The sequence below is a fragment of the Mustelus asterias genome, chromosome 6, assembly GCF_964213995.1.
Source record: "Mustelus asterias chromosome 6, sMusAst1.hap1.1, whole genome shotgun sequence".
Classification (NCBI taxonomy): Eukaryota; Metazoa; Chordata; class Chondrichthyes; order Carcharhiniformes; family Triakidae; genus Mustelus; species Mustelus asterias.
Genome location: NC_135806.1, coordinates 94,559,163 through 94,571,095, shown reverse-complemented (window position 1 = coordinate 94,571,095; position 11,933 = coordinate 94,559,163). Strand labels below are relative to the sequence as shown.

Genomic DNA, 11,933 nt, shown 5'->3' with positions numbered 1-11,933 from the left:
ATTTGAACGGGCTGCTCCTCAATCTTTCTCTGCAGTTCAGCCCCACATTCCTCATGTTCGGTCACCCAGTGCGGAAGTGGGAGCGCGGAGGGACGAGGAGGACCTCCTTGTAACTCTGCTCAAGTTGGTCTGTTCAAGTTGGCCATTAACAGGTCCAGGCAGGGGGCGGTTGTCCGACCCAACCATCTGACCCTGTGCCGTGGCTACATTCACAGTTGGTTGGCCTTGGATAGGGAGCACATGGTGCCCATTGGCACGATCCAGGCCTTCCGTGACTGGTGGGCACTGCAGGTGCCAGAGTTCATCATCAACCCCGGGAATGCTATCTTGGCTTTGTTAGTTAAGTTTCTGATGCCATTTTGATTTTTGTTAGTGTCCCACGAGGGCTGTCACCCTTCTCATTCTGGTTTACTGATTTTTGTTTCATTCAAAGAGTGCACCCAGGTCCCTCTGTCCTGCACCTCCTTTCCAATGGTACACTTTATTTTATTGTTTCTCCATGACCTTCTTACCAAAATGAATTACTCCTCGTTTCTCAGCATTGAACTTCATCTGCTACTCATTGCACCAACTTGTCTACTTCCCTCTGAAGTTCCACACTGCCCTCCTCACAGTTTACAACACATCCAGGTTTTTAAAATTGTGACCGGTACACCCAACTAGAGGTTATAGCATATGTCAGGAAAAGTGAAGGACCCAACACTGACCGCTGAGATTGCCAGAGTAGAGCTCCCGAGGCAATGCTTAACACAGTCTGTACCACCAAGGTGCAAACCATTATCTGATAAGATGGAAGTTTGCCAATGGATACTGTCACATCTACACTCCCAGGGCAGATAGCAACACGGATGTTCCATCAAATATCTCTGGGAGAGGTCTCCCCTCAAGGGCCCCTCAAACTTCCTTCACCCTCACTCCAAATTAACCCGCGATAAACTGATTGCCTCCCTCGTGACTCCCCAGGAGACCCCTACCTCCACCCCACTTCCCAGGACCCCTGCCACTTATCTTCACACCGGATTTGGGTACAGGTACAACTCTGCAGTATCTCTACTGGCCACAGCGCTCTGCCTGGGTGGGCTAGAGGACTGTTGGCCAAGGCCAGTTTGGACAAGTTTTATTGGTTTTAAGGCAGATTTACATCAACTCCTTTTATAGAAAATGATTTGTTGCATCTCAACTGTCCCCACTGCTTCAACCTTGTCCAGTCCACATTGAACCTTATATTGGAGACATTAGAATCAAATAGGAGAACAGCAACAACCCTGTGGCACTCCATCGCTTCTTCATTAATAATTCTTACTTCCTCCTTTCTGTCAGCCACTTTCTTTATCAGGAGCTGCTGCTGAAAGCAACTTCATCAAAGGCACCACTCAATTTCCTGCTGCTCACTTTGAGACAATGCTTCTTCAAACAAGTCAGAAAGTCACCAGGCAGCATTGGCCTCCTCTGAATCATTCACAGCTCTGGCTGGGATTCAGTGATTGCACTGTTATCTTCTGAAACAATAGATTGTGCTTTCCAGTCCTGTACCATAAACAGGAGTGTGAAACCCAGGCTAACACTCCAGTGCAGCACTGAGGAAGTGCTGCATTATCAGAGGTACTGACTCTGACATACTAAGCCAAAGTTGACCTCTTCGGTGGAAGCCAATGATCCCTGGTACTATCTGAAGAAGAGCAGAAAGTTAGGCCAGTGTCCTGTTTGTCGGATCCTGTCATGCACAAACATTACTTATAGGAACTGTATGTGAAAGTATTTATTTGCCTGTAAGGTGCTTTGGGTGGTCCTGAAGTGGTGAAAGACACTATAGAAATGCAAGAGTTTTGGCTTACGTTTCAAAAAAGGTAAAGTCATCTTAGTCTGAGATGACCATGGGCTGCTCTCCCCTTTGAGCAGGGGAGTTGACTGGTAGTGATCTAATCTGAGGATCACCACACCTCATGTAAGAGGCAAGGTAGAGAAGGCAGAGTCTTCATGAATAACCTCAGCCTGGGTGGGAATTGAACCCACGCTGTTGGCATTGTTACACATCATGAACCAGCCATCCAGCCAACTGAACTAACCAACTCACTGCTTTATTGATGACTTATTTGATTATTCAGACACAGGCGCTCCTTTGCTGCACTTCACATAGCTCTGAGTTGTTGACACTCTCTCCCATCCTCTCGCATTCAGTGCAAGGGAACCCCTGGATCTGATATGGGAATTACCAATGTTAATTACCAATGCAAGAAGGGTTGGTTGACTGTAGTAATTAAGACTTATTACTTTATTAAATCAGTACTTAATATAATTTTGAGGACAGCAATGCTCACAGAGTGATGTAAGAGAATACATGATCTGAACCCAGCGGTCAGTGTAATGTTGGACAGAGAAATATGTCAAAGCAAGCATGGAGACAGCTTCCAGCATAGACCTTTACTGTATCTATGCATATATTTTCTAGTATTAATAAATATTTAAGGTATTCATAGCCTTAGGTAGTTCAACATTATGATTTATCAAACTACACCCGACACTTTCCAACATGGTGGTAGTGAATAGAACAACTCAAAACCTCAGACTATAAAAGAACATTAAAAATCCTAGAAAACTGGAGGAAAAGTTAAACCAGTATTCTGCCCTGAAGAAAAGCTCAGGCACAGAAGGGAATCACCAGAGAAAAACTCAAAAAGGTTTGGAAGCTGAAGGCAATAATGTAATTCCTCACTGCAGCAAAGATTTATAATTTCTGGAAAACTGAACTCCTGAAAAAAGTTAAATAGAGCAGTGGTCAGAAAATGGTACTCAAGTCACAGTCCAAGAAACCTAATTCAATGCCTGAACATATAGCAGCTGAGCTCACTCCAAACAAAGAAAATAAATAATTAACATCAATTGTGACAGAGTAGGCAGTTTTAAAATCACAGGATTCAATGCTTTCAAGAACCCAGAAGGTTGTGTTAAAGCTTGGAAGAATCAAGTCAGTCAATGCGACAGGCATTGTTGAGTAAATGTTAATGCTGCAACTGCAAATGCCATTACTGCAGGAGTATGGGAAAACCCTCTGTCCAAAATGTACAGTGGCACCATCGTGGATTTTCACAAACCTCTTAAAGCTGAACAAGCAATTTAAAAGGGTCGTGAATGTAGACCAGTCCATCATGCAAACCAGCCTCCCATCCATTGATACTGTCTACACTTCCTACTGCCTCAGAAAAGCAGCCAGCTTAATTAAGGACCCCATGCATCCCGGACATAGTCTCTTCCACCTTCCATCGGGAAAAAGATACAAAAGTCTGAGGTCACAGACTAACTGACTCAAGAACAGCTTCTTCCCTGCTGCCGTCAGACTTTTGAATAGACCTACCTCGCATTAAGTTGATCTTTCTCTACACCCTAGCTATGACTGTAACACTCCATTCTGCACTCTCTCCTTCCTTCTCTATGAATGGTATGCTTTGTATAGCATGCAAGAAACAATACTTTTCACTGTAAACTAATACATGTGACAATAATAAATCAAAACAAATCAAAAAGTTTTACCCATTAATCAGACTAAATTTAACCAAATCCACACTCCAAGCTCAATTTGAACTTACCCAAGCCCCACATCAATCACAAGATTGGAGATTTTGAAGAAAGAAATACCTTAGCTACATGATGACTTCAAGTTTGGATAAGAAGACAAGATGTAAAACATAACATACTGCTTTAATTAGTCAATGATATAATACCCAAGTCATGGGCCCTGATTTTACCAGCATAGCCGCCCCGAAATCAGGGTGGGCGAGGCTCACAGAACGACACTCCCCATTGGCCTCGGGTGCAATCTTGCAAGCCTCGGGCAGCTGTGCCGGTAAAATCAGCATGAATCAATGAATCAGCTGCAAAATTTGATGAAGTTTTAAAGTCATTCAAAGCTTATTTTAACTTCAGAAGTTGCAAAATCCTTGAAGGGGCTGAGTTTAATAAATGTATCCAGCAACCAGGAAAACCTGTCAACTCCTTCATTAATGAACAATACAGAATGGCTGAAGGATGTGATTACAGTGACCTGAAATCTGATATAATCAGGAATGGAATAGTTGTATGAGTGGCTGGCGATGCACTCTCAGACATGCTTCAAAGGAAAACCTAATCCTTGAGAAAGCCATCCAGATTGTGAGACAATCCAAAATCCATTTGTAACACATACATAGTAAGAGGAGAAAGCAAGCTGTGGTACAAAGTAATTTAATTCTGTCCAGCCAGTGAAACAGCACAGAAACAGATACTCAAGGCAAGCAATATCCTAACTGACCAGTAGAGCGACTATGCCAGCACGGTGAAGCAAAGCACTCCTACAGGCATGATCAATGTTTGATCAAGTGTGTGTGCTGCACAAGCAGGACCAACGGGATCCCCTTATACCTACACAGTTCTCTATCAGACCTTGGGAGAGATCAGGAATCAATATATTTGTCTTCAACAGCAAATCATTCCTTACTGTGGTGGATTACTTTTCTAGGTGGGCTGAGATGAAGCAACTATACACAATACCCACAGATTCAGTAGTTAAAATACTGAAAGAGATATTCACAAGTCACGGCTTCCTGGACAATATTCTACCCAATAACAGCCCACAATTTTCAGACAAGTGCTTCTCCTAATATGCCAATATATCCAAGTTCCACGAGTGCTCCAGTTCCCCAAGATACCTACGGTCAAATGGGAGGACAAAAGAGGGGTCAGCATGATAAAAGCCTTCCTTAAAAAAAAATGAAGACATCCAAATAGCACTGTTAACGTACAGGACCAACCTGTTACAATGTGCCCTAGCTCCATCCGAAATCCTGATGTGTGCAGTTTTCTGCCCAGCTCCCAACTCTGCCGAAGAAGCTAATACCAGGATTGGTAGCCTAGAATTACCAAGACATCCAAAAAAGAGAGCAATCCCACCAGCAGAAGCAGACCTCTGGCTACAACAAAAGGTACCACATCAAGCACTTGCCACAACTAAAAAAGGAAAACAAGGTCTGGAGTAAAGACCTTGAGAGAGAGCACTCTCATCCGGAAAGATGATAATCAACCTCGGCTATGCCTGTTTGGCACCCAAGAGGTTATGGTCAGCAGTGAAGGGGTGAGGCTTCTCCTCTTGCCTGAAAGGGTCCCTCCCACTCTGCAGTGGAAAGAAATTGAGAAAGACATCCAGCTGGCAGAACAATCTCCATTCAAAAAAACTTAGTAACAGAGTGCACTACTCAGTGGTGTGTGCAAGATATGAAAGGGTAATAAGGCCTCCAGACCACTTGAACATGACTAAGAGACTTGAGAGGGGGAAATGGGCTAGCAGTAATGATGCCATGCATGGTGTAAATTGGGATAACTTGGGGGAGGTGAAGTGTAAGGGTCGGGCTCATAATGAGTAAAAGTAGGACTGAGTATAGCACGACTTACACAGTGAGGTAAGAGAACACATAATCCACACCCAGGGTCACTCTAGTATTGCACAGAGCTGTAAGTAGGAGCAAGTATGGATACAACTCCAAGCTTAGACCTTTACCTATGTATATAGTTTCGAATAGTTTTTTTTTTATTCAGTCAAGGGATGTGGGCTTTGCTGACTCGGCCTATATTTATTGCTCATACATAATTGCCATTGAGGTGGTGAGCTCTGATGAAGGGTCATCCAGACTCAAAACATTAGCTCTGTTCTCTCTCCATAGATACTGTCAGACGCACTGAGACTTTCCAATATTTTCTGTTTCTGTACAGAACCTATCCCATTTAACATGGTGGCGATGCTACAAAGCATGATGGAGGGTATCCTTAATGCAAAGACTGGACTTTGTCTCCACAAGGACTGTGCAGTGGTTATTCCTATCAATACTGTCATGGACAGATTCATCTGCAACTGGCAAATTGATGTGGATGAGGTCACGTACCTGGAGTATTGGGGGCGATTCTCCCAAAGTGCTGAATTGGCAAGAAAACTGGTCAAGATCACAACTGTTTTCTCAATGCAACTTCAGACCCGAATCTCCCCACTCTGAGCAATGCAGAGATCCCAAACGTGAAAATCATTAAAAACCCGGGGGGGTGGGGCCTATTCATGCCAGAGGCTGACAGCTCCAGAACACTGCGCATGCGCAGTGGCCCCGATCTGTCAGTCTCCCTGTTTGCTGGCCAGCTCAATCACTGGCCAGCCCAGGACCCCCACAGTGCTGCCCCTCCCAACACCACCACGGCCTGATCGCAGCCCCCATGACAATTCCCAGGCTAGCCCGAGAACCACACCCCCGTCCCTGATTTCCCCCATCTCCAAGCCCCCCCCACCCAGCAGTGGCGATCCCCCCCTCCGCTGACTCCCCCCCCCCCTCTCGCATACCAACCCCTCCCCCCCCCACCCCGGAGGCAGACTGCCCCGACAGGAGGCAGACCCCACCCCGGCAGAGCACCCCCCCAGCCCGCCCCGATCGCTGGCCTCCCTCCAGCCCAGACCGATCCCCGTGCAGAGTGGTAGCAGGATCCCCCATCCCCACCAATCGCCCCTAGACCCTGCCCATAATAGGCCCTGCCCCCTTGGCACTGCCCAATGCCCATTGGGCAGTGCCAAGGTGCCCCTGGGCATGGGCACTTTGCCCCTTGGGCAGTGCTGGGGGCACAGGCTGGCACTGCCAGGGTGCCCATGCCAGGGGGCACCACCCCCTTGCCGCCCAAGCCCTTGGGGGCCCCGATTGCCCCCCCTTCACTCCAGCAGGTCTCTCACTAGTTCTCTGAATGTGGAGAGCTACTCTAAACCCCGCCAGAGTGAAATACTCCTGGCAGGGTGGGAAATGCTATCGGGCCTGGCAAATTCTGTGCTGGGCCTGATAATGACATTTGAAATAGATTAGAAATACATTTAAAACAGATTAAAAACACTTGCCCCTCTTCCCGCCGGTTTCCAGAGCAGTCCCAACTGTGCCTGTTCTCTGGCTCTGGGACACGCGCATGCATCGGGAACGCATATGCAAATCCCGCGAAATGGTCGACATGCACATCTCCCGACCCGACCCACCAGAAAATTTGCGGGTCACGATGGGAGAATCACCCCATTGTGTGCAGTTTTAGTGTCCTTATCTGAGGAAGGATGTCCTTGCTATAGAGACAGTACAGCAAACGTTTACCAGTCTGATTCCTGGGAAGGCAGATCTGTCATATGAGGAGAGACTAAGTCAGTTAGGATTATATTCACTGGAGTTTCGAAGAATGAGAGGGAATTTCATAGAGACTTATAAAATTCTAACAGGGTTAGACAGGGCAGATTCAGAAAGAATGTTCCCAATGGTGCAGGGTCCAGATCTAGGGTCATAATTTAAGGACAAAGGGTAAACCTTTTAGAACTAAGGTAAGGAGAAATTTCTTCACCCAGAGGGTGCCGAATGTGTGGAATTCACTACCACAGAATGTAGTTGAGGCCAAAATGTCTGATTTCAAGAAGAAATTAGACATAGCCCTTGGGGCTAAAGGGATCAAAGGATGTGGGAGGAAGGGGGGAATCAGGATATTGAATTTGATGATCAGACATGATCAAGATGAATGGTGGAGAGGGCATGAAGGGCTGAATGGCCTACTCCTGCTCCTAGTTTCTATGTTTCTAAGTATATTTTTCTTTCTTGTTGGCTCCCTCTCCAATTGCTGCAAACCCAGCCTAGCAGCTATATTCTTTAGGACTCGGCCAGCTCAATCAGTAGTGGTGCTGCTGTGTCATTCTTGGTGATGGACATTGAAGTTTCCCCCAACCCCCCACCTAGAGTACATTCTTGCCACCCTCATTGCTTCCTCCAAATGGTGTTCAACATGGAAGAGTACTGATCTATCATCTGAGGGGACGTGGTATGTGGTTTCCTTGCCGATGTTTGCCCAGATGCCATGAAATTTAATGGGGTCCAGAGTCGATGTTGAAGACTCCCAGGGCAACATCCCCGATTGTATACCACTACCCTGCCACCTCTGCTGGGTCTGCCCTGTTATTTGGACAAAACATATCAAGGGATGATAATGGTGATATCTGGGACACTACCTGCAAGGTATGATTCTGTCAGCATGACTATCCCACGAATGAATAAAAAAATCCCAAATAAATGTTATAGAATCCCTTCAGTGCAGAAGGAGGCCATTTAGCCAATCAAGTCCTCTCCGACCAGTAGTTAATAAATAACCATTGAATTACCTTAGACCACCAATACCTTAATAGGATCAACCAAACTATGCCTAACATCTTACCACACTTAAGATTTGAAATGGCTTGGCATAAATTCTTGTGGCGAGATTACTTCGTATGTACAGGAATTGCTTCATCGCTTTGAATGAGGGGCCAAACAAAAAAGATGCATTTTTGGGCAGTGGAGTGGTACATCTTCAACCATAATCTTTGTGATTTCTGCATTTAATTGTGCATCTGTCCTTACCCGAAGTTGCTATAGTTTTGTATTTAAATAACTGTGAGCTCCACTGGCCCTGTCGTTATTTTGACAGCAATTTTGAGACAATATGAACTATTTGACAACATTTGAGCTGTTGCGAAAATCTTAAATAAAATGCCTATAATTCTAATATGAATGGCATTGTTTACTAACATTGTAAATTGATGTTTTTAAAAGCGTATAGCCTAAGATCGTACTCGAAATCCTGGTTATTTTAGATTTTAGGGGAACACTTGAAAACGTGACTTGCGAATATCTGTAAGCTGTAATGGGCGAGGTGACAATGAAATGCAGCAGAGATTGGCATCCTTTAATTCTACTGAAAATAAAAGAGAGCTGATCCATTTGCTCAGGGAGACTGTCAATGTGTCCACAGGAGCGGTGGTTTCATTTTGGGGATTGAGTTTCCAGCCTCCATGTAACGAAAGCGAATGAACAATCCATCCAAAGAGCTGATCATACAGAATACAGGAAGAACAGTATTGTTCGATTATAAAACCCTGCAGAGCGCAAAAATGTGTTGAACTGTTCATTCAAAACCAAGCAGCAATTTAATAAAAGGGAAATGATCGAAGGCTTAGCTATTTTACATTTCCACATACAGAATATACATATGTAATCCAAAGAGTTTTGTAAAAAAATATAGTCAGTATATTTTGAGAAAATGACTGGCGACGTTTAAATGTTCGCTGCCTGCAATGGACAGCAATGCCAGCTGGGTTGTGTACTTTTCAGATTTAACTATCACAGGGGCGCGAGTTCACTGCTGAGAGATCGAGGTACAGTGTGGATGGTGATGTCTGCTTCAGATGTGGTGGTGCCGGAATGCTCTACTCGTTTCCCAATTGCGCACAGCTCCCTGTGGAAAGTGTTCTCTCTGTAATCTTTCAGACAAACGAAGCAGACATTCTTCTCCAGTCGGCTCAAGTAGACATTGTTGGTCTTGAAGAACAGGTAGACATATGGGTTGACGGCACTGTTGGAAAGCATAAAGATTCCCAAGACCGCAATCACCTTGGTGTCTGTTTTAGTGATGGCCCCGAAGGCGACTTTCATCTCTATGATAAAATAAGGTAACCCGCAGACTATAAAGAGAATGATAATCAGGAGGGTCATCTTGAGTGTCTTCACCTTGGCTCTGGGAATGGAGCTGTTGGTAGCGATGATTCGGATTGGCCTCCTCTGTTGCTTTTGCTCAGTGTTTTCACTTGTTTTGCAGTTTTCAATGTGCAGCTTCTTCCTCCGGATGGTCCAGAGGATTCTCGCGTATGCCACGCACAGGGTGCAAAAGGGAGCAAAGAAGACAGTAATAGCTCCAAATACGATATACGTCTGGAAGTGCCATTTGGGCAGCTGCCCAAACGTGCTCAGGCATTTCTCTCTGTCTTCTTGTAATGACAGTTTGTAGACAAAGGCTTGGGGGATCGAGAGCACAAAAGCACACATCCAAGATATGGCAGTCAAGATCTTGGTAGGGAGGGGAGGATCCAATGGGTTGACTATTACCTGGTGCCTTTCCAACGCGATAAGCGCAATGATGCTGGATGAAGCAATCGGTCCAAAAACCTGGAAAACTTTGAAAAATCTGCACGCGAGATCTCCTGCCAGCCATTCACCTTCCAGCACCTCCCAAATGATCTGAGTTAGCAGCGTCAGTTTAGAGACACAGAGGTCCGCCATAGCCAGGTTAATGATGAGGAAATCAATCTTCCGCCTCCTGCTTTTGTTGCAGCAGATCTTGTGCAGCACGGCCAGGTTTCCTATCAAAGCCAGGGCGAAGATGACCGACATGGAGATGATTCTGATCGCCCTGTTGTACAACGGGAGCTCAAAAACTTCGCTCACCTTACCTGATGAATTCATATTCCAGGCATCCAGAGAAAAGTTTCTTTGAACCAGACTGTCCAAGATAATCGCGATCTCCATTAACCTGTAATTTCACTTATAAAGTTGTTTAGGTTAGGGGTGAAAACTTCACACTCTCGAAGCTCGAAGTGAAAGATTAAAAACTCCAGATCATTAATATCTGATATATAAATATCTGTAACCCACGTCATCTGATGACAGGACCAGTGTGAGTAACACAATGTTTGGTGTTAGCGGGGAGCACGTCTGACGTCTCTGCTTTCTTTCAGTACAGTCAATTCAGTCCAATAGTGTTCTCTCCAAGCCTTTCAAAAGCAACACCTGTGACGTCTCCATCGACTTGTTGCTGTAACTAAGCAAAACCATTGACAGAACTGAATTAGACAGACAGACTTGAACTGTCTCTTGAATTAAATGTTAAAATTCTATTGACGTCTGCCTGCTATGCAGGTTCGAGTAAGGAATGAGGTTATTGTTCTATAAAAGTTCAGTATTTTATACTAAAACAATTTATGTTCAGAGTCAATCGCTGGCATTAATGACAAATAAATTTGATTTGATTTGTTTTATTATTGTCACATGTATTAGTATACAGTGAAAAGTATTGTTTCTTGCGTGCTACACAGACAAAGCATACCATGCATAGAAAAAGAAAGGAGAGAGTGCAGACTGTAGAGTTACCGTCATAGCTAGGGTGTAGAGAAAAATCAACTTAATACCAAGTAGGTCCATTCAAAAGTCTGACGGTAGTAGGGAAAAAGCTGTTCTTGAGTCGATTGGTACTTGTTCTCAGACTTTTGTATCTTTATCCTGATGGGAGAAGGTGGAAGAGAGTATATCCAGGGTGCGTGGGGTCCTTAATTATGCTGGCTGCTTTTCTGAGACAGCGAGAAGTGTAGACAGAGTCAATGGATGGAAGGCTGGTTTGCGTGTTGGACGGGCTTCATTCACGACCCTTTGTAGTTTACTGTGGTCTTGGATAGAGCAGGAGCCAAACCAAGCGATGACACATCCAGAAAGAATGTTTTCTATGGTGCATCTGTAAAAGTTGGTGAGAGTCGTAGCGGACACGCCAAATTTCCTTAGTCTTCTGAGAAAGTAGAGGCATTAGTGGGCTTTCTTAACTATAACATCAGCATGGAGGGACCAGGACAGGTTGTTGGTGATCTGGACATCTAAAAACATGAAGCTCGCGATCATTTCTACTTCGTCCCCGTTGATGTAGACAGGGGCATTGCCTCCATTACGCTTCCTGAAGTTGATGACTATCTCCTTCATTTTGTTGACATTGAGGGAGAGATTATTGTCATCGCACCAGTTCACCAGATTCATAGAAATCATAGAAACCCTACAGTACAGAAAGAGGCCATTCGGCCCATCGAGTCCGCACCGACCACAATCCCACCCAGACCCTACCCCCATATCCCTACATATTTTACCCACTAATCCCTCTAATCTACACATCCCAGGACACTAAGGGGCAATTTTTAGCATGGCCAATCAACCTAACCAGCACATCTTTGGACTGTGGGAGGAAACCAGAGCACCCAGAGGAAACCCACGCAGACACGAGGAGAATGTGCAAACTCCACACAGAGATTCTCTATCTCTTTCCTGTACTCCGTCTTGACATTG

At 45.0% G+C, this 11,933-nt stretch overlaps 1 protein-coding gene across 1 annotated transcript; it reads right to left on the bottom strand.

The window, feature by feature from the left end:
- Positions 1-9,176: 9,176 nt before the first annotated feature.
- On the bottom strand, positions 9,177-10,295 carry LOC144494675 (putative G-protein coupled receptor 150). The gene has a single exon (XM_078213877.1). The coding sequence runs from the start codon at positions 10,293-10,295 to the stop codon at positions 9,177-9,179; it is 1,119 nt and encodes a 372-aa protein (XP_078070003.1).
- Positions 10,296-11,933: the final 1,638 nt, after the last annotated feature.

Excerpts from the sequence above, each read along its gene's own strand:
- LOC144494675 (XM_078213877.1), bottom strand. The coding sequence starts at position 10,295 with ATGAATTCATCAGGTAAGGTGAGCGAAGTTTTTGAGCTCCCGTTGTAC.